This window comes from Sordaria macrospora, chromosome 3 (assembly GCF_033870435.1).
Source record: "Sordaria macrospora chromosome 3, complete sequence".
In the NCBI taxonomy this organism is placed as follows: Eukaryota; Fungi; Ascomycota; class Sordariomycetes; order Sordariales; family Sordariaceae; genus Sordaria; species Sordaria macrospora.
Window position 1 is genome coordinate 4685219 of NC_089373.1, and position 21786 is coordinate 4707004.

General features: G+C 51.8%; 7 protein-coding genes across 7 annotated transcripts; 3 read left to right on the top strand and 4 right to left on the bottom strand.

Moving 5' to 3' along the window:
- Window position 1: 1 nt before the first annotated feature.
- SMAC4_08573 (uncharacterized protein) lies at window positions 2–3628 on the bottom strand. Its single transcript, XM_066090820.1, has 4 exons — window positions 2086–3628; window positions 551–2002; window positions 279–452; window positions 2–212 (listed from the first exon to the last, which is right to left on the bottom strand). The coding sequence occupies exons 1-4, from the start codon at window positions 2129–2131 to the stop codon at window positions 142–144; spliced, it is 1743 nt and encodes a 580-aa protein (XP_065946608.1). The 5' UTR covers window positions 2132–3628; the 3' UTR covers window positions 2–141.
- A 310-nt stretch (window positions 3629–3938) lies between these two features.
- Window positions 3939–5102, top strand: SMAC4_08574 (uncharacterized protein). The gene is made up of 3 exons (XM_003349680.2): window positions 3939–4159; window positions 4316–4477; window positions 4565–5102. The coding sequence occupies exons 1-3, from the start codon at window positions 4076–4078 to the stop codon at window positions 4853–4855; spliced, it is 537 nt and encodes a 178-aa protein (XP_003349728.1). The 5' UTR covers window positions 3939–4075; the 3' UTR covers window positions 4856–5102.
- A 99-nt stretch (window positions 5103–5201) lies between these two features.
- Window positions 5202–6906, bottom strand: SMAC4_08575 (uncharacterized protein). The gene is made up of 2 exons (XM_066090821.1): window positions 6281–6906; window positions 5202–6201 (listed from the first exon to the last, which is right to left on the bottom strand). Exons 1-2 carry the CDS (start codon window positions 6667–6669, stop codon window positions 5343–5345), a joined length of 1248 nt encoding a protein of 415 aa, XP_065946609.1. The 5' UTR covers window positions 6670–6906; the 3' UTR covers window positions 5202–5342.
- An 18-nt stretch (window positions 6907–6924) lies between these two features.
- SMAC4_08576 (uncharacterized protein) lies at window positions 6925–8042 on the top strand. The gene is made up of 2 exons (XM_003349682.2): window positions 6925–7439; window positions 7507–8042. The coding sequence occupies exons 1-2, from the start codon at window positions 7089–7091 to the stop codon at window positions 8023–8025; spliced, it is 870 nt and encodes a 289-aa protein (XP_003349730.1). The 5' UTR covers window positions 6925–7088; the 3' UTR covers window positions 8026–8042.
- Window positions 8043–8099: 57 nt separating this feature from the next.
- On the bottom strand, window positions 8100–9247 carry SMAC4_08577 (uncharacterized protein). The gene is made up of 2 exons (XM_003349683.2): window positions 9012–9247; window positions 8100–8934 (listed from the first exon to the last, which is right to left on the bottom strand). The coding sequence occupies exons 1-2, from the start codon at window positions 9125–9127 to the stop codon at window positions 8316–8318; spliced, it is 735 nt and encodes a 244-aa protein (XP_003349731.1). The 5' UTR covers window positions 9128–9247; the 3' UTR covers window positions 8100–8315.
- Window positions 9248–9638: 391 nt separating this feature from the next.
- SMAC4_08578 (uncharacterized protein) lies at window positions 9639–14858 on the bottom strand. The gene is made up of 3 exons (XM_003349684.2): window positions 13411–14858; window positions 13125–13324; window positions 9639–13057 (listed from the first exon to the last, which is right to left on the bottom strand). Exons 1-3 carry the CDS (start codon window positions 13615–13617, stop codon window positions 10132–10134), a joined length of 3333 nt encoding a protein of 1110 aa, XP_003349732.1. The 5' UTR covers window positions 13618–14858; the 3' UTR covers window positions 9639–10131.
- A 2467-nt stretch (window positions 14859–17325) lies between these two features.
- SMAC4_08579 (uncharacterized protein) lies at window positions 17326–19358 on the top strand (the record flags this gene model as incomplete). Its single annotated transcript, XM_003349685.2, has 2 exons — window positions 17326–17347; window positions 17675–19358. 2 exons carry the CDS (start codon window positions 17326–17328, stop codon window positions 18742–18744), a joined length of 1092 nt encoding a protein of 363 aa, XP_003349733.1. The 3' UTR covers window positions 18745–19358.
- Between the last annotated feature and the right edge of the window lie 2428 nt (window positions 19359–21786).

Consider the following 21786-nt stretch of genomic DNA (forward strand, 5'->3'; position numbering starts at 1 on the left):
GATTGTGTGTTTGATCATTTCAGCGTTCCATTTCCACAGCATCCAGCGTGAACAACCTCCTCCCATAACTTCATACAGAACAAAAACGAGGGTATCATATTAGAGATTAAACTGTGGATTATAATGACCGTCACCAACCGTCTACCGCAACCGGCAAAGCTCCAGGATGTCGTGGCGATAGGAGAAACTGCGCAAGCGCTTTCCGTAGATATCTGTACAACAAATTGTCAGTAAGTAATCCGTCCATCCATGTCGTCAAACAGGATCAATCGACTTACACAACGGAATGGTAAGCAAGCAAACAACCAGCTGCACGCTTCCCAATGCATTAAAGATCGTCTCGGCCTTGACACTGCTCTGGATAAGCCACGGCCAAGCCTTGAACGTCAAGGCAAAGCTGAAGAAGTTCTTGAAGACGATCATGGCCGTGAAACCCTCGATCACAAGGTCACCTGTTTTGTTTTTAACGTCAGTCAGCGATCAGTCCCCGTCGGTAACACCCACCAACTTCCTCCTAAGGACGCGTGAAAAAGGAAAAGATGGAACTCACGATAAGCATCAACAATATAAAGACTCCCCGCCACGGCTCCAATCACCATCCCCGCAACCTCCAGCCCGAAAAAAGTCAGCGGTACCGCATAATGATACTTGCCCCACAACATGCCATCCAGCGTGATCCCAAACCCGTACAAGCCCGCACACCCCAGCACCATCTGCGGCAGCACCAACACCAGCCGAAACTCGGGTTCATACACGCCGCCATTCCACCTTGTCATCTTGCGCGCAGACCAGTCCGACAACCCGCCAGCTACAGCGAACCCGATCAAGGCGCCGACAAACGCCCCCGTGTAGGCGTACCCCGTTTGCACTTCGTCCCACCACAGCGGCACGGCAATGAAGAAGAAGGCCATTAGTACGCCGATGAAGACGGTCCATCCGATTAGCAGGCCTTGGATCAGGCAGGCCCAGAGGAAGGCCGGGTGGAAGAGGAGGGGGAGTGGGCGGAGGGTGAGTTTCCAGAAGGAGTCGGTGGATTTGCGGCCGTTGAAGAGGGCGAGGGATTGAATGAAGGTTGCTTTTGGTGGGATGTCCCTCTGGGTTTCGGTTGAGGTTGAGGTGTTGTGGTTTACTTCGTCTTTGGTGGTGGTGGCGGCGGGGGGTTCAGGGATGATTGTGCTGTCCGTGGACGGAGCTGCGTGTTCTTTAGCTTCCTGGTCAAGACCGCTGTCGTTCTTCGTTGCCGCCGCCGCCGCCGCCGCCGAGAATCGTGGTGTCGAGTCACGAGGATAGGCGGTTTCCGGACAAAAGAGAAAAATAGCCGGGAGACACACGCCCGAGAATATGGCGACGAACCAAAACGTCCACGGCCAGCCCATGTCGTTGCTGATCTTGCCGACGAGAATGGGAGTAAAGAAAGCACCGCCGAAAACAGCAAGGTTGGTGAAAGCCATGCGCTTGCCGCGCTCGTGGACAAAGTACAGGTCGCCTACGGCCGCATTCACCAAAGACTCGAAGGGGGCGGCCGCGACGCCCTGGAAGATCCTCGACCATAGGAAGTTCGTGTAGCTTTTACTACCTGAAGCAGCTGTCCACACACTCGTGACTATCAGGAGTATCGTGCCCAGAATGAATAAGTGTCTTTTGCCCCATATGCGACTGGACGGGACAAAGAGGAAGGCACTCGCGCCGCAGCCGAGGAGGAAGTGACCGGTCAAGAGGGAGGCTTTGACGAAGGTGACGTTTTCGAGCGTGCTGACGAGGAGAACGGTGTCAGCGGCGAGAATGGGGCCTAAAGCCGTGGCGAAGACGGAGGTGATGGAGAGGACGAGGGTGATGAGGTCGCGGCGCCAGAGCGGCCAGTTTAGAGGATCATTTGGGTCATCTGTTGGTCGAGGGACGAGGACGATGGGCACCGGGCCGCTTCGGTCGCATTTGAGGTGTTCATGAGTGCCCTCGGTGGCATATTGTGGTCTCTCTGGGTCATCGAAGTATTGTGTTGTGCCTGGTGGGTATGATGGTTAGTAGTGTACAGGCTTTGTTTGAGTAGTTGATGAGGGCTTGGGAACTATGGATGTCTTCACACACCAGGGACATGTTCAAGGACTCGGTCCTCCAGAATTCCCAAACCCATCTTGCGCCTCGGTCTCTGACGATGTCTGAATAGGATTCTGGGTATGTACCAGAATTATAAAGAGCTCGAGAAGCCTTCAAAGTGTGAGTGGCATCACGATCAAGACAGCTTGTTTTCTGGATGCGCGGCTCGTGCCGTCAAAGGTAGTCAAACCGAAGCTATGGCGACCACAAGAAAACACACAAACAGATGAGCAAATGCGACAATGATGTCGACAGGGTCCTGTCTTCTACTTGCATGTAAGCAGGTGTAGATTCGTTCGGTGATAACAACTGATTGGTAACCATTCAACGAACTGGGCCGCAGAGGAATTCAGTGGAAATTCCGAGGTGACGGGACCTGTTCTCTGACTGGTCTCTCTAGCTAGCTGCTGAAACCCAATGTTCCTTTTTTCCAGGGCTATGTATTCACGACGCCTGACTGCTCGGAGCTTACCGGCCAATATCACCGAGTGTCTTTGCTGTCTTGGCGGGAAAAGTGCCACCCGATGTCAGCCACCAAAATCTCACGAGAGAGAGTGACGGATCTGATGATGGTCTGCCAACGCCATGGCTTCGTTGGTCTTAACTTTTTGGGATACCGCTCTTTTTCGGATTTAGCCAGCTATGTTCGCTTTCCAAAACTCCATAGCCTGTCTTCTTGCTTGAAATTTGAGACAAGTATAACGACCGCCATCTTGACCGACTTGCGGTTTTCTCAACATATCGATTCAGCCCTGGATGATCAGCAGCCCGCTAAAAGAATCCGGGGACTGCATCAACCCCAGAACCAGCCCCTCGTCGACCCCTGAAAGCTGGACTCATTCAGTTGGGATCAGGCCCGATTCCGCAGTGGAGGACTCTCTCCACCGTTCGGTTCGTTGGCGCTGTAGCGGAGTCGGTGTCCATCTCTTCCCCGATCGTGAACAGGGCATAACCCGACACGATGGAAACCCCGACAGTGTTGTTGAATGTTTGCTTATAAGCTTTTCCCTGGAGAGCTTGGATACTGAATGAGCTGTGGCTGAACAATAATTGCGGATAGTTGCGATTTTTGCAGTTTGAAGAGAGAACGGAACGGAAGGGAACAAACTTTCATAGGTTTTATGCGCAAGAACATTTCTTTTGGCTTCAAAACGACTGCAGCTAGGGTAAACACAGGCAGGCTCAGGCACCGAAGACCGGATCGGTGGCCTTCCAGAGTTCCAGGTGGTCGGTCTCCTGTCAAAGATCCTACCTCTACATGTTTGGTGAGACGTTTGAGCGAGTAACTCCGGGCCTGATCAGCAGTTCCAAACATTGGTCACTGTCATTCCATGCTTCGTTTTCTTTTTGCTTTCTGTTTTCCGTCAACAACATTAAAAGTTATGAGTTCCAAGTAGCAAGGTGCACGTCTTTGTTATACAAGGTCAACGGGCCGGGTAAACACAAACACATTTTGGTACTCAGCCCAGGCGGGTTCACCTCGGTAACACTTCCAGAACCACAGAGCCGGATCATCTGATTATAAAAGGACAAGAAAAAAAGGGAGAGTTTCAACACAACAACTTAGCGTCAGTCCGAGTTTCTCACCACATTGCCTAGCTCAACCCCAGCTTCTCATTGGTTTCCACCAGCCTTCCACTACGGTCAGGTACTCAAACCGTCAGATCTTGGCTTGGGATCGGGTGGCCAGGCGAAGCTGCCAGGGGTCCGCGGCCGCCGCTATCACTCCAGGGCCATGATTGGTGTTTCCTCCATTGGCATCGCCCATTGGGGGAAGCTCGGAATGACACTCGTTCGGATCTTTATATTGGGTTTGAATCCCACATTCCCCTTCGTGCTGTACTACCTACCACCCGGTTAATTCTTTTCTTGTCTCTATTGTCCTCGTCATCCATCTCTTGAACACAATACTCAACGTCCAATCTACCTGACCTCCAACCATAACCATCCATCAGCATCACCATCACAAACAACCGCAAACATGAAGGTCACCGCTGCCCTCTTCTCCCTTGCCTTCGCCAGCTTCGCTGCTGCCCAGGACCTTGGTAACCTCCCAAGCTGCGCTGTAAGTTTCCATCCATCCATCCATTCACCTTCTTCACCTTTCCATACCTACCTACTTTCCAGGTTTGGATCGTATTAGTCCATTGAAGAGTGTTTGGAATCAAACAACAACAAAAACCAAGTAACAACCCATACTTACTACCTCTACCGAAAACAGCAAGAATGTGCCACACCCTACCTCATCAACGGCATCGGCAACTGCAACCGCGACCCCAAGTGCATCTGCAAGGACGAGACCTTCGTCAGGGAAATCCAGTGCTGCCTCCTGGAGAAGTGCGAGCCCGACAAGATTGAGGCTGCTGCCGGTTTCGCTGTCACTGTAAGTTTACGCCATAGTCATGAAGTTACAGATGTCCTTCAGTCATCATTATTAGCCTCTAACCTCCCACTTCCACAAACAAAACAGTTCTGCCAGAACAACGGAGCCACAAACTTCCCAACCAAGGCCACCTGCGCGACCGCCGCTGCCAACACCGGCTCTACCAGCGCGTCCGCCACTGCCGTCGTCACCACCGGCACCGGTTCCACTGCCGCCACCACTATCACTGGCTCCAGCGGCGCCGCCGTGTCCTCGGCCGCCAGCAGCATCGCCAGCGCGGCTAGCAGTGCCCAGAGCAGCAACCCCGGCCCCAGGCAGACTGCTGCTGCCTGTCTTGGTGCCATTGGTGGTCTCATGGCTGCCGTTGCCCTTCTTTAAGCGAGGGACAAGCGATAAGCGTTGTTTGGATACCCAGTACTATGTAATGGCCATGAGGGACGGGATGGGGTGACGGATAGAACGGACCTTGGATACCTACCTGCCTACCTATGTATGAGAAAAGGAATACGATATAATGAAATGATAATAATACCAAAGCAAAGCAACTTAGATTACGTACCAGTATATGATGTTTGTGTTACCCCTCACTCACTGAGCGACAAGCCGGCAAATTTGAAGTCACCCCCTCCCATGAGTCCTGCCGGTTAATGAAGAAGAGCAGTGATGACTTGGAACAAGAATACACAAGGAGGAACCCAGTGCAATAGCACTACCTACCAACGACAACAACCCGACACCCCAAACTCGACTTGCACAAATCCTCAGACAACAAAGCAAAAGAAAAATGGGTATCTAGTAAATGTATCGCGCCTTAAACAAAAGCACGCTCGCCGATTCACACCCCGCCAACCTCACCCCCTTCCCCTTATTGCGTCCTCCCCCCAATCTTCCTAATAACCACCCGTCCATCCTTACTCAACTCCCAACCCACCCCAAACCGCTCCACCATCTCCTCCCACCTCATCCCCATCGATTCCTCCAAATACTCCTGCCCAACGCTTAAATACGCCCTCCCAAACGCCTTCAGCACATGTCCCCTTATCCCCGGCTCCGCAAACTCCATCAACCTAACCCGATATCCATCCACAGCTCTCTTGGTCCGTCTCCAACTAACCCAGTCATCCATCACCAGCGCTTTAAGCGTGGCATCCACTTTGGCATCTTTCAGTTTATATTTGTTCCGCAAAGAATAAGCCTCGGCCAGGTCCCCCCTTCGACAGGCCGTGTCTAGCACCAGGTAGGACACCACCTCGTGGTGTTCCACGGATGTTAAAGGGTGCGACGGAGAGCGGTGGATTACTCGTAACAGATACAAAAGGGAGGGGAGGTAGGTCTCAAAGGAGGAGGACAAGATGCCGAGGCGCACGGCGAAGAGGTACACTTGGGTTGTGAAGTCGTCGAGACGCGAGGAGGCGACGAGGGCTTCGCGGAGCTTGCGGAGGGCGGAGAGGATTTGAGAGAGGTTATCGGAGGAGGGTGGGATGGGGAGTTGTGATGATGTAGAAGAGTCGTGGGAGTGGGAGGTGGATAGTGGTGTTGATGTTGAGCCGGCGGGGAGGAGGGGTTTTGACGTGTTGACGTTGGTGTTATTGGTCCTGTCGCCGAGGGCTAGACGGGAGAATTGCTTTTGGAGAGAGTCGCGGTCGCCAGCATCGGTGCAGAAGGCGAGGTAGCGCTCGGCGATCTTGGAGTAGTAGGCTTCTTGGGTTTTGTAGTTTAAGAGCCTGGTGGTACGGTGGTGATAATGTCAGTGGGGATGTTTTTGTGAGAGCTAGGTGAGCTAGAGTTAAGAGTGGAAATCACCTCTTCTCGCCCTTGGAAGGGAGGCCATATTCGGCCAAAGGATCGATCTCGGCGGGCTTTAATCGTGAGAACTGATGCCCTGAAGGCGTTTTGCCGGTCTTGTTTCTTTGCATCTTGGTTTGTCGGTTATGGTGTTTTTGTTGACTTGGGATGTTTGGGAGCTGAATTCGGTGACGCTGTTGCCCACCCCCGAAATCGCGAATTGTGTCACTGTCATTCATCGGATGGAGTCGCTGGAAGGCAGGTCCCGCAGTGGGTTGGGGGGCAGCCCATGGCGGCTTCTCCACGCTGTGACAGGGGTGCTGTTGCGTGGGTGCCGGGTCGTGCCTTGACACCCTGATGGCCTGGAGAAACATTTCCACGGCAACAACTTGCCGTGATCCCGTCATGATTGTTTCTTTGTTGACATCTTCCAAACAACAGAGTTCCTGATAATTATCGACGACATCAGTGTTAATACAATGGGGTTGTGCTTTTGAGACCTCAGTTGTTGAGAAATAAAGAAAAAGGCCAATGTTGAATCTTCCATCTCAAGAATACCACAAGACGGGAAGGGTTAAGCGTCATTGGGATGACATCTGTAACACTTCAGATCAATATGCGGGGTATGGGGTAACATGGAGCCGATTGGGATGATCAACTGGAGATGTGCCTCGGCTGGGTTCTATGATTCTATCCCTTGTTGAAGATGTTGGAGTACATAACACTGGTGATCCTGTAGTCGTGTTCAAGAGCTTCAAAGAGCTTCAACGGTTCCTTTCACTACTAGGACAACTCCACCAGACAGAAACATACTCAAACCATCACCATGGCCGACAGGATAAAGCAAATCGCCAGCCACCTCAACTACCCCCAAGGCCTCCTTGCCGGGCAGGTAGCCATCATTACCGGTGCCGCCCAGGGCATCGGAGCCGAGTGCGCCAGACTCTTCGCTAATGAAGGAGCTAAGGTGGTCGTCTCCGACATTGACACCGCCAAAGCCCAAGCCATGGTGGACAAGATCAACGCCACCGGAGGCAAGGCCATCTCCGTCCCCGGTGACCTTCTCAAGGACGACTACATCAAGGAGCTGGTGAAGAAGGCTGCCGAGTTTGGCAATGGCAAGATCCACATTATCGTGAACAATGCTGGTTTCACGTGGGATGCTGTCATTCACAAGGTGAGTGAGACCTAGATTTCCTAATGAGAAAGATAGGAATTGTTGATGTCTAACACATACGTACAAGATGACCGACAAGCAATGGGAAACCATCATCGCCCTCCACGGCACCGCTCCCTTCAAGCTCATCCGCGAAGCCGCCCCCTTCTTCCGCGTCAAGGACGGCGAGCCCCGCAACATCATCAACATCTCGTCCACCTCCGGTCTGCACGGCAACGCCGGTCAGCTCAACTACGCCATGGCCAAGGCCGGTGTGGTTGGCCTCAGCAAGACGATCGCCAAGGAATGGGGCCCGGCTTTCGGTGTCAGGGCGAACACCATTGCTTTCGGACACATTGAGACCCGGTTGACGGCCAACAAGGAGGCCGGTGCGTTTGTCGAGGTTGATGGTCAAAAGGTTGCTTTGGGTATTCCAGGGAAGCAGAATGCTCAGAAGACCGGCGGGCCGGTTCCCTTTGCGGATATCCCATTGAGGAGGCCCGGTTCGGCAACTGAGGCTGCCAGTGCTGTGCTGGCCATTGCCTCACCTCTGAGCTCGTACATCTCTGGACAGACTATCAGCGTGACGGGCGGCAGGAATTGCTAAGCGGTTGATGTTGCTGTTTTTGTTGTCGTTGTAGCATAGAGCGAGATATCCAACAAGTGATTCATGACCAAAAACGAACTCAACGTTATCATCAGTCAATTAGTGCTTGAAAACCCCCAGAAAGATATGTAACGCGAAACGATAAATGAAACGCCATGCAACACCCAGATCCCAACCTTAACTTGTACATCGGCCCAGCCCAGCCCAGCCATTAGCTTTTATATATCGTGTAGCCTCCTTTTCTTATGAAAATCGCTCGCCTTGCTCTGTTGCCGCATCTCTTTGTTGCTTTACGTGGACCACCAAAGCTGCAGAACGCCCTTGGCATATTCCACAATCTCCTCGCCACCGAGCTTGCTGTCGCCATAGACTCTGTCGACGAAGGAGATGGGCACCTCGGCAATCGAGAAGCCCTGGGACTTGGCCGTAACAGCCAGAGCCATCTGCATGGTGAAACCACGGATATCCGTGCTCTGGAACAGCTTCTCCAGCACGTCCCTCTTGTACAACCGGAAGGAACCGGTCAAGTCGCTCACACCGGGGCGGAGCACGGTGTCGGCAAAGATGTTGGCGCCCTTGGAGGTGAGCTTGCGCTTGAGATCCCAGCCGTAGACGCCACCGTCGCCGGCGTAGCGGGTGCCCGTGACGATATCGTAGTTGCTGGCCTTTTGCTTGGCGATCATCTGGGGGATGAACTTGGGGTGGTGGCTGAAGTCGGCGTCCATGATGATGATGTAGTTGCCCTTGGCGAACTGGAGGCCGTGGACGTAGGCGGTGCCGAGGCCGAGCTTGCCTGTGCGGGTTTGTAGTTGCACGTGTGGAGCGTAGAGCTTGACGAGCTGGGCGGCGACATCTTGGGTGCCGTCGGGGGAGCCGTCGTCGACGATTACGAGTTCCCAGTCGATGTTTCTGGTGGAGGGCAAGTCAGTAACTAGAGACTAGGGATATGGTCGACGCCAATTGGAACACAGAAACCAGTGACATACTGCTCAGTAAAGGTGCGGTTGAGCAGCCAGGTGATGATGGGGAGATTCTGGCGCTCGTTGAAGGTCGGCAGGATAACCGAGTACACATCCTTGCCGGTGGTCTTGGTGGGAGCCATGATGATTGAATTGATTATTACGATACTGTTGAAATTGGGGAAACGAGCGGCTGTCGACGAAGGAATGGATCGAAGTGAATTGTCGTGATAAGGAAGGTGTGCCGGCGATGAATGCTGGAAGTGGTGCTCGCGTCAGTGGAGGTTCGAGGTGTCCTTTACGCGGCCTGGCTCAGGGGACCCGGTCGCTGTCACTGGGCGCTGGGGAAGGGAAGTGCTAGGCTACGTGGTGCCTGCCCTGTAATGAACGAGTGCAGGGTCAGGGTTGCACTAACAGCAGCCCCTGAAGTGGAAGTGACGATGATTTCCTTATCGATAAGCTCTAACGTCTCAAGGAAGCCCCCCTTTTTTTTTGGCTGGAGGAAAACACCATCAAGGAAGAGACGTGAACTAGTGAATCTGACTAATCTTATGAGGGCATCACGCTTTTTTGCTAGGGCAGACACAGAAATCTGCATTAGCAATTTCAGGTAGGTGTAAACGTGAGGTCAACATGAGGTACCCATCACACCACTGAAGAGTATCACCAACATAACAACGCCGGAAGTCCCATGTTTCTGGCGACTCGTTCATTTTCAACTATCGCTCCATGATGTATTCTAACTTCACTAGTACTTCCTCTCTATATACAGGAAACAACGCTCAGAACAACAAAGGCCAAGAGCGTCGTGGTATCAAACTTGAACACATGAAAAGAAAACAGAAAAAAATACCCATACACATCATTTTATCCCTCATTAATCCTCCCATCTCTTTTTTTCTTTCCCTCATCTTCGTCAACATCATGCTCTCGAAAAAAGAGAAACGGCCATAATAATATTCAACCATCACAGGCAATATATCAGACCCAACATCAGGCATCCAACTCGTTAGCCAACAATTTGCTCGCAAGTTGAGCCGAGACCGGGTATATCTGTCGCAAACATTGTAACGAAAACAGGCAAAAACAAAACTCAAAACCCAAAAATCAACAAAGGTCAAAGACATCAGTCAACATGGGCGCCCCTTTAGACCTGTTGTCGTTCATCAGCAGCAGCAGGGTTTCCTGCTGTCGAGCTCGTCATGGTCCTCAAGAAGCTCTTGGTGCGCCCCAAGCTCCTTGAGAGTGAGAAGCTCATAGTCCGCTTCATCTTTCCGCCATCGTCGCCCTGGGTCCACGCGCTCTGCGGCACCTTGTGGTCATCCAGGATACCGGTGTGGCGCTTGACAGCCTTCCAGCACTCGATGCCGACGACGTACACGATGGACATGCCGATGACAACGCCCCACTCCCAGCTGATGTTGGTGTGCTTGAACACGTTCCTGTTGAGGCCGGGGATGTAGACGGTGGGGAAGACGCTGACGAGGCCGATGAGGACGGCCCAGAAGAGGAACTTGTTGGCCCAGAGGTCGTGGAACACGGCAAACTTCTTGTTGTTGTCCGGGTTGAGGTGGAACATGCTCCTGCGGATGTCCTTGAACTCCCACGCGCTGAGCAGGATCAGCCACGTCAGCAGCGCGAACACGGCCGCGCGGGCCCGGAACACGGGGATGCACGAGTCGCTGTACTTTTTGTTGCAGTCTGTGCCCAGGTCGCCGCCGTACTTGCCGTAAACCACAATGACAAAAGTCATGAGCGTGCAGGTCCCCATAAGAATGCCGTACACGATCATGTCCACGAGCACCTGGTTCGAGAACACACCCCGCTTGCGGTCGTGCGGCGGCTTCCTCATCACTTCCTGGGAGGCGGGCTCCTTGCTGAGGCCGAAGGCCGGGAAGGAGGAGGTAACCATATTGATCCACAGAATGGCGAGCGGCGAGATGGGGAAGACGGAGAACTCGGCCTTGTCACGGAAACCCAGACCGGCAATGAGCAGGATGACTTCGCCGACGTTGCTGCTCAGCAAGTGGAGGATGAACTTCTGGATGTTCTCAAACATGCGGCGACCCTCGCGGATGGCAGCAACGATACTGTTGAACTTGTCGTCTGTCAGCACAATCTTGGCCGCCGACTTGGCGACATCCGAACCAGATCCCATGGCGATACCGACGTCCGCCCGGCTGAGCGATGGCGCATCGTTGACACCGTCACCGGTCATGGCCATGAAGGCGCCCCTTCGTCTCAGGGCCTCAATCATCTTTGTCTTGGTCTCGGGGGCGCAACGGGCAATAACCAGGGGAAGTTCAGCAAGGTTGTCAATCTCCTCGTCCGACAGCTTGTCGAAATCGGTGGCTTTCATGACGGCGCTTTCAGCCACGGCCGCCGGGAACACACCCAGGTTGCGAGGAATGATGCCGATTTCCCTGGCAATAGCCTTGGCGGTTTCCGGGTGATCACCCGTAAGCATGTGAACCTTGATACCAGCGGTGGCGCAGGTGCTGATGGAACCGGTCGTCTCACGACGGGGCGGGTCGTAGATGCCGACCAGACCAAGCAGCGTCAAGTCTTCCTCAACCTGAGCACGAACGGAATCGTCACCTTTCTTGGCTTCTTCGGGGGCAGAGTATTGGCCGTTCCACGGCTTGTACGCGACGGCAAGGACACGCTGGCCTTGGGAGGCAAAGTCGGTCATCTGGTCCAGAATGCGGTTCCTAAGCTCTTCCGACATGGGCTGCTGGTTCTCGCCGGTTCCAATGTTGGAGCACAGATCCAGGATACGCTCCACGGCGCCCTTGGTAAACACAATGCTGTTCTCAGAGGGATACTCGAGCTCGTTGTCCTTGGGCGCGATGTAGACGACCGACATGCGCTTGATGCTGCTGTCGAAGGGGAACTCGGCCACCTGCTTCCAGCCCTTACCCTCGATGGACTTCTTTCCGTGGTCGAACCGGTGGGCAAACACTTGGATGGCGATTTCCGTGGGTTCTCCAGTGGTCTTCCAGCCGTCAGATTCTTCGTCAAACCGGACTGTGGCAAGGTTGCAGAGCGCCGTCGCATGGAGGAATAACCTGAGCTCGGGGGTGACCTCGGCATCGATCTCCGACGTCTTGGGCTGCCTGGGCTTTTCGTTCTCGCCTTCCGGCACGTCAAACTTGATGGCCTGGGTGGTTCTCTCCTGGTCGTAATCACGTTCCTTTTCCTCCTTGTTGGTCCTGGCGTCATCCGGAGAGAAAGTTACCTTGCCCTCAGTTGGGTTGCTGGGGTTGGTGGAGTCGCGGACGGTGTAGACGTTGGACGGCGGAAGCCACGCCTTCTTGACGATCATGGCACCCTGTGTTAGCGTGCCCGTCTTGTCGGAGCAAATGTTGGTGACGCCTCCTAGGGCCTCGAGAGCAGAGAGATCGCGGACAACCACGTTGGCCTTTCTCATAACAGCCGTAGCCACGACCATGGTCATGGTCAAGACAGCAACCAGAGACTCCGGGATGATGGCGATACCAGTGGAGATGGCATACAGGATGACCTCATTGGGGATGTTAAACTTGTTGACGGCAAAGACGATGATGGCCAGCAAGATGGCGCAGAAGAAGAGGGTATACGCAAGCTTGGACAGCTTGATCTGGAGCGGCGTGCCTTCGGTCAAACCGAGGAACTTGCCGACGAAATCCCACGTGCGCAAGCCAGCTCCCTTGACCGGCTGGAGATGACCATGCTTCCTGCTCATCGACCTACCGGCCTTGCGTTGCTTCTTGCTCGTGGAGGCAGCGATCTTACCCACTTCAGTCTTCATGCCAGTGGCAATAACGATACCGCGACCGCGACCCTTACGAACGATGGTGGTGGCGTAGGCGATGTTGATGCGATCACCGATGCCAAGTTCGCCTTCGTCTTGTGCTGGCTTCTCGGTGCCCGGAACCACGATATCGTTGGTCGTGATCTTCTCGACAGGCTCGGCCTCGCCTGTCAGAGAGGACTCATCGCAGCTCAGGTTCATGGCTTCAAACATGCGGAGATCGGCAGGGACGGTGTCGCCCATCTTGAGAAGGACGATATCACCGGGAACCACCTCAGCGCTGCATTACAGTCCCTGGTTAGCAGGCTGTCTGGTTATCGGGGGTGTTGTTGCGTATGGCAACTTACTTGGGAATAACCGAAGTCTTGCCATCACGAAGTACGCTAGCACTGGGGGACGAGAGCGCTCGAAGGGCGTCCATCTTTTTCTCGGCACTGTATTCCTGCCAGAATCCGATTCCGACATTGAGGATGATGACAGCCGCGAGAACGCCACCCTCGACCCAATCCTCGACGCCAAAGCTCAGCGCCATGGCGAAGATCAAGACCTAACATTTATATCCAGAAGTCAGCTTTGAACTCTACCGCTATGATATCCGAGTTGATGTTTTGGGAGGGAAAATGGGGTACGAACCAAAACCATGGCATTGCATAGCTGTTTGATGAAGATGGTGTACCAGGCAATGGTATTGCCTACTTCCAACTCGTTCTCGCCATACTTCTGCTGCAGCTGCGGCACCTGGTTCGTTGACAGACCATTGTCGATTCGTGTGTCGAGAGCCTTCTCGACCTCTGGTACAGAGAGAAGGAAGGGATGTTTGGGGAACTGGGCTTCTGCCATTATGGCATGGGTTCGATGGTGTTTGTGACAATGCTCTGGAGGATGGTCAATATGTTGTCGAGATGGCAAACAAGATATTTACGGTCCGAGCTGAGGCGGCTCACGGATGATGTATTGTCTCGTTTTGGGGGGAAAAGAAGGGATCTTCGTAGGAACGTGGAGGTCTGAGCACCCAGTTTGTGTGCGGAAGTCTAGAACTGGGGGGTCTGTTGTTCTTCCGTTCCTTTTATTATTCCAAGCGTGCAGGTTGAAAGTTGAGGTACATCAACAGCAGGTGTTTTCAGTTGGATTCGGAAGTTGGGCACATGACTTTCTTAAGTATCTAAACGCGGGCATTCGCCGTCATGACCGCTTCTCCGTCAGCCATCAAACTGGGTCCAACTTCCAACATGTTCAACCTGCCCACCGATCAACCTCGCAGCAACTTTGTCTGGGCATAACGACAGCCAAGCAAACACCAAGAAGTTTATCCCAACCGTCCAAGACCTTTGATGCTCCCGGCCAAGAAGGTTGCGGGCGCGGCAGAGCCCTTCTACCAGTGAGCTTCGGGCTGGGCTTGATAAGACCCTGCTGGGTGGTGGGTAGGGAGTGGCGATCGCGATGAGCTCAACCTCAGACGATGGAGTGTCGAGTTTGTTAGAGAGCGGGCACTCGACAAAGCGAAGGCTTTTCCGCAACCGGTTTTGATAGGACCAACAGGCTGCGGCCGAGCATTGGCAAAGATGTTTTAAGAAGTTGTCGGTCTTGGCACCAAGGCTCGGCGTCGGCTTGGGAGGTGTGAACCGAGTTTGAGGTTCTGGAAGGCCGGACGGAGACAAGGTACGGCGCCGTGCATGCCCCTACGCGGCGCCGTATGGTGGAACTGTACCGAAGGAATGTGACGGCCGAGAACGCCCAGCACCGACCAGGTACGTACACAGCCCCCTTTTGATAGCACTCTTGGCGTTTGTCGGGACGATCTCATCCACCGAATGGTTCACGTGGCGAATAACGTTATGGGAATGTTGCTTGGCCCCTATCTTGGCCATCTTGGCTCATCTTGGCCTCATGCTTGACTGCCACAATCGGATGGAAACTATTTACGGGCAGAGTTGCCGGCAGGTGGAATCGCGGGGTTGGGATTGAAGCCATGAAAGGTTCAGTTGCGGGTTGTGGAGATGATGATGAAATCAGGAAGGTTGAAAGTGAAATGAGGTGGTCGGTGTTAGGGTTGGCACGCTACCGTCTGCCGCTCAACTAACACTAAGAGCGAACCGTAAGTGACACCCCAAACTGACGCCATTGATAATTTTTTTTGTTCTCCCTCGAGCAAATCCACCGGACCCTTTGATATGCACCCGACGGGGTCTTGGTTTTGCATTCTTGGGAAAGCAGCCAAGGGATCTCGACCACGAGATACGCTTACCTTTGGTTGGGATCCTAACAGAATTGGGAAGGTCAATATCTTTGGTGGAAATGGTCAGCCTTCTGGAAGGCATTCAGCTCCATCAGCCCAGTTCAGCTTGTGATGAGGCAGACAAAGCTTCAAAAGCGTCAAAAGCGTTGTGTTATGTGTTGAGTTAGAGTGTTAGCAGAGCTCAGGTGGTGTAGGTAACAGCTCGGAGCACACGTCATGGCGGGGAAAGCTCCCCACGGTAGGTGGAGGTAGGTACTGTAGTGTACCATGGTGTACCTACTGTATATGTGCGGTGGTCCCTTGATATACAATGGCACCATGCATGGAGTAAACACCGACCAAAGACCGAGCAAGACGACATTCGAATGACACATGTCTTGAACAACGAAGTGTTCTGTGGCCCATCTAATAGGGTTTTTATGGATAAAAGACAACAATTCAGTCTTCAAAGATTTCGGTAGCAGTGGTGGTAGTTGGGAGGCTATTGGCCAAGTCACATCTGAAACTGAACGAGATGGTCATAGCTCTCTGCAACTTGGCCATAGGTGAGAGTGCTTGCAGGTTGTCCTGACGTCTGCTCTATACCACTGGTGGCATTTTCTTGTATGCCTAACAGGCCAACGTACTGAAGGTTCTAGAAGATCTGCAGGTACAAATTCGCACTGAACGTTCTAGAAGATCTGCAGGTACAAATTTGCTAGCCGTTGCTTGGAAGATGAAGCAGTAGAAATGTGGTATAAAAGGAAGTTTTAGCAGACGCTGGTTATTTCTTCCCGAGACGAATAAAGTAGCTATATAAGCTAATAAAGTAACAGTGTTTAATCCAAAGGAGTCGCACATCAACAACAATATTGACATTGAGAGACTAAAGCAGAAAAGGCTTTAGGATGTATAGAGTAATAGTTTTTTTTTTAGTTTTTTTTTTTCTTCTCTTCTCTCTTATTGATATTTCTCTAAACTATTTCTTAGATATTAAGGTATATGGTAAAAGATAAGTTCAGGGTTGAATATTGCTATCAATAATAAGCGGGGTACCTTAGCGCTCTAGTCTCGGATGAACATTTGAATGAATATTATTGCTTTTGCCTACTTTTAAATTAAATTTCTATTTGGACAAGCGAAAACAAATTTATTTCAAAAGTTTATTATTAAATACTGTTTAGGCACTTCTTGTGACAAACAGCAGTCTGATCTGCCTAAATAAGATAGCTAAAGGTAGTAACTATCAGTACTGTTCAGTAAAGTTAAAATGTTCACAACAAGTATATTTGTAATACTGATTTCGGTGATAATGATCTATTGACTACTGTCGAACTATCTGACAATCTAAGTTCTCCCGTAGTCCCTTTATACCTGCTCGCCCTTTGCGAGATATCTATTTCTAGATGTCCACGTAGACGTGAACCCTTTAATACTGGCTCACTGCCTATAGGCTAGCTTATCTTCGTGAGCTTGGCTTGACTCTATGGGCCTAGCTCGCCTTCATGAGCTTGGCCTACCTTTATGAGCCTTCCTTTCTTGTCATAGTTATACTGCCTAGCTTTTATATGGCTGTTGTGTACCGGTAGCTTAGTTAGCCCATATTCCTTGCGTATAATTTGTAACACTTCTTTTAGCGCATTGTTAGCATTCATAGGGCTGCCAAATAATAGAAAGAAATGGGATTTGAGGTACATTGCTTCTTTAGTTAGATACTATTACTTTATAGATTACACAATTACTTTATCTGCCTCGCTTCTTGCAATGCACAACTAGGAACGGCAGAGAGGGATGCCTCTGTACAGTTTTCCCAGTTTATGGTGATGATCAATGCTTTGCATAACACAACCACGGTAAAGAGATATGGACTTCGTACAACCAGCTCCCGGCCCTTCTATTGTTCCGACTATTTTGGTCTTCCGATTCGTCGACTCTACTCTGAAGGAACGAATGGGGATTTCACAGTTGATCAGTGCACATCACCAGCCATAACAGGAACCCTGGAAGCGACCGCGGTCCTTGTCCATCTTTCTGTTCCTGACCAACACACAGTCTTTACCTTGCCCAGACCTAACTCGACCTTTAAGACATTCTTCATCTTTACAACCAACCATCTTTTTTAGCGTGCTTTCTACCCATTATCGACACTATCAGCATTTGCTTCCATCGTCAACATCACCATCCCTCCCAACAGTCGAACCAACCCCTGCGCATTTCCCCAGATTCTAGACCCGCCGAGCCTTTCCTCCTCCACTCAAATCACACAGCGCACCCCGACCTCTTCACGGTATCCTCCCGAACTACGTCATCGCCTCTTTTCACACACCATCACAATGTCCGCCCAAGTCAACAAAGGTGAGTCGGAGATGCCCTCGCGACACGAGCACGGTATTCTGTATGAGAACAATTGGATCTAGGATTCAGACTGGTGCTTCGAATTCATCATCAGGAGACGGAATTACACGGTTTCGCGCCATCTACCTGCTACACGAAGCGCATTGGCGAATCCTTGTGCGCTCCTCTTCTGATTCGCCCACGCGCCATCACCGCCCTTCACCACCACCATCGCCCTTGACAACAACCTCCTATTCAATATCAACATCACCATCAAGACCCGATTTATCATTGCCCGTCCCAATTCGATTATCAATCAAACCCCCGAGAAACCCTTAAACACAATAGTTACAGTCAAACTGACACCTAGCCTCCCTCCTCTTGGCCTTCATCATACAGCTGAGCAGCAATCCACCGCTCCCTCCACCACTACCACCAAACCAGACGACACGGGCTCCGCCTCGGCCTCCGCACCCGTCCCAATGGCAGACGTAGCCGCCACCACCACCACCGAAAGTAAGCCCACTGGGGCGGCAACCGACAACCTCAAGCCCGCCACCGACGCTCATCCCGACAACGACAAGAAGGATGCCGCCGAGAAACCTAAAACCTTCCCCACCGAAGAACAAGTCGTCGCCGAGAAGATGGCTCTAGAGCCCACCGCCGCGGGTTCTGAGTTCCACGGCTTCGAAACCGCCACTCCTTCTGCCCCTACTACCACCGCCATCTTTGACGCCGCCGCCGCCCCGGCTCCCGAGAAAGTCCACGAGAATCCTCGCTCGGATGCTGTGCCGACCGGTGACGGCTTGGCGGGATCTGCAGAAGATGCATCGGCCGGTGGCCCCGCGGGCGCAGGGATGGTCATGCCTAACGGGGAGGCGGCTCCAGACTTGGAAAAGGCTGCCAAGGAGGAGTCTACTGAAGGCAAGATCGAGAAGAAGGTCAACGAAGCAAAGGAGGCTGCCGCAACCAGCCCGGATCAAGCGCTGGCCGCTGCACCACTGGGAGAGAATGGCACGAACGGAGTGGCTGGTGCCGCGAAGAAGGATGAGGAGGGTGATACGGAGATGAAGACCGCCCCCTCGGAAACCGTCGCCAAGGCTTCGGACCCGACACAAGCCCAGGCAGGAGTCAAGGCTGCACCTGCTCCTGCTCCGGCTTCTTTGGCTAGTAAGAAGAGGAAGGCGGAAGAATACGATGAGGACAATGATGACGACGAGGAGGAGGTCAACGGCGATGCGAAGAGAGCCAAGACTGGGGAGGGAGAGACGAATGGTGATGGTGCATCATCCCCTGTGAAGAGGGCGCCGGGAAGACCCAAGAAGACGGCGGCGGAGAAGGTTGAGAAGGCGGCGAGGAAGATTCTGAAGCCGGTGGGTTTGACGCAGAGGAAGACGAGGAGTCAGGGACCTGCCTAAATTTGGGATTTCATATTGTTTGTTCGGGGGTGAATAAATGGGGGAAGAAGTGAGATGGACAAGGTAAGTTATAGGAAGTTGGGATATCAGGTTGTACGATGAGTGAAGGCAAGTGGAAATTGGGTGATGAGGCGTATTTTGGGATTTGAGGGAAACGTCCGCGTCATAGCGGAAGGGTTGCCGGGTTGGCCCCAGGCACTTGATACTCTGGTGACAGCAGCGATGGAAGGTTTACTTGAATTTGAAGTAATCGTCTAGTTATGACCGCTGCGTCTTTCTTTGCTTTTGTTCCAGACGCTGGTCTCCCTAGCTTGGGACGGATGTGGTATATGGTTCAGGAATGTGGCTATAACTGGATGGGTATGTGGCCGGTAGGGAGACAAGCGAAATCTGGATGATAGCCGAATAGGTCTTTGTCATTTTATACATCTTTACTCTGTCTTTTTCTTTCAATGTCCATCTTGGAAACAAGAATGATTGTGTTATGGGTTGGAAGTTCAAGTGCAAATTCATGCATGTAACATACCATTGGCTTCCTCGACAGCTTCGTTAGGTAACCGGTGTCGAAATAGCGAGCCTCCGGACAGTAACAAAGTCCAATTTTCTTTTCTTTGCACCACGCAGCACCAAAAAACTCCAAATTCTGGACACCAGCAAGAATTTGGACTCAAAACACACGCACTATGTCAAAATCGAGGACGGGGTTGAAAAAAAAGAAGAAGAAGAAAAGAATAATGAAGCGAAAAATAGGCAAAAAAACATACAACACCAGGGATTCGCTGGTCGTCACCGACCCAACTACTAGTCTGGCGATTGGTAGCTTATCTATGGGAGAGCGGACGGGATCCCGAGTTTTCTACCATCTATGGTCGTATGTGGTTGTTTCCATCAGTTGGCTCACTCATGTAGTTGTGTTAGTTTTGGAACAGTTCGCGGATTGTGTTTTTTGTCACTTCCATGAGCGGGAGACTCGAAGAGAGGGGGGAGGTAAAATCATTTTCGGGAAATTGAAAGTTTTCATAATTTTGGTGTATATAACCTGTTTCTAAGGAAAAGGAATACGTATGGGTATCACATAGAATCTTCTTCTCTTCAGTTCTTTTTTCTCCTGTTGCAATCATGGCTCCTGTGGGCAAGTACCATAGATGTAGTTCATGCACCAGGCTGTCTGAACCTAATGTCTTTGGATAATCTTCTTGATGTAGTTTACATAACAAAATACATACACATAGTATGCATGCTAGCCTGTATATATCATTTTGTCTGATCTTTTTGCCATCTGTATAAGGGGTTGTTTGTTGCTGAATGGGGATGATGATGTCCGCACTTGATCTACGCCCCACGATGTCATGTCGGAGAAGGATGGAGCGGAGGGAAGTCAAGAAGTCGAAAGGTTGCGTGCACAACTTGTGTATTCCTTTGCAGCTTTTTGTTCTTTTCTTTCAAGATAACAAGAAGAAACTTGGTGAGCTTGATATCTTTTGAGTCTAAAATTTAACCTCTCCATATAATGGTTTCAAATAGGTTTTCAATATCAGGGTTGCCATGTGTCTGCTCGCTCCTTCGTGCCCCTGGTCTGAGAGCCTGTCGTGCATCCTTGAAGGGAACCCACCCTGATTGCAGTCGAGGACATCAACCGGACACTTCCAAGCATAGTGACCAGCACCGCGATCGTCGTCTTTGTATTCAAGGTGGTATCCTCCCAAAAACCGGTATGATTTGGGCCCCTCTGTAGCTGCTCAAGACCACGAGGGTAATTTCCGTTGTGAGAGCCCCATGCTTGCGCTACTCGCATTAGACGGTTTTTGGGACCCCTTTCGCGCCGCCTTTTACAAAGCTTCGAAAAGTTCTAGACGTTGGCCACTGTCGAGGGACCAGAGTAAATCAAGTGGGAAGAACTCCCTCCAGCTCCCATAGAGGTAGGTAAAGCCTCTGCTTTGCTCGATTGCTCTAACAATGCCAGCGAGCGCAACGAGTCTGTCCGATGCATCCGTATGATTTGTTATAGTGTAATACTGGACCAGCAATGCCCAATCCGCAGCAACTCTAGACATGCGGAGCTCGTCCATCCCTGATTTGTTGTTCAGTAACTCCTGGTAGACCGACTTGACGGTGTAGTGGTGATCAGAATCTTCGAAACCAGTACGTGTCAGGACCCTCCCAAACGGATAACTTTCGGACACCACGTGGTGAAGACACTCCCAGTAAAGCTCCTCGGCTCCATAGTAGATGATGCGGCAAGATAGGAGGCGCTCTTGAAAAACCCAACCTCTGCATAGGAGTGGGGGTTGGTTCCAAGTATCGGATAGCATTCTGATCTTGTCCTTTTGCCTTTCAGATACAGCAAAAAATGAGGAAATTGTGCTAGCACCGTCTCCGCCGTGCCGAAGCAGTGCTTCGGGTGTAAGAGTGGGTCCACAGGGGTATATTTCTAAAGGGTTTCTCGTGGCAAAGCAAGTGTCGGTTTTGCCTATTCTGGTAGCGAAAATGGTGAGCAAGGAGTTCCCGTAGACGGAGGCCATTGTATGGGCCTCCCTATTCCAATCTTCATGGGAGTCTTGCATGATACAGAGAGAGTCGATCCAAATATATCGATAGCCTAACTGGTGTGTGATACGCATAGCATTACAGAATGTCTGTGCTAAGCCATCAAGTGGTATCCCACCAGCTTGCCACTCGTCGATATTTTCTGTTGTCAGTCTCAGGGAATCTCCAGTCAACGCCCAAGGGCGGCTGAGGGTGCGGTATGGCGTCTTGGCCGTTGTTTGGGGGCTCACAGGGACATATATTCGCGGCGTGAGTGGTTCAGATCGGCCTACGTCGATGAGCCGTGTTGAGAGACTTTCGAAGTTTCCTCCTTTGCATTCCGGATAATTTTCGAGACAGTCATTCAGCCAGTGACAGACGAGGCCGAAGGCTTCGCGCGAACCGTCTGGTAGCCGTTTAGGTAAGAGATGCTGATCGCCTACTTTGCCGTCAGTAATCGATAACACCGCGCCTTACAAAAAAACACACATACCGTCGATTTGTTCAATATTGACG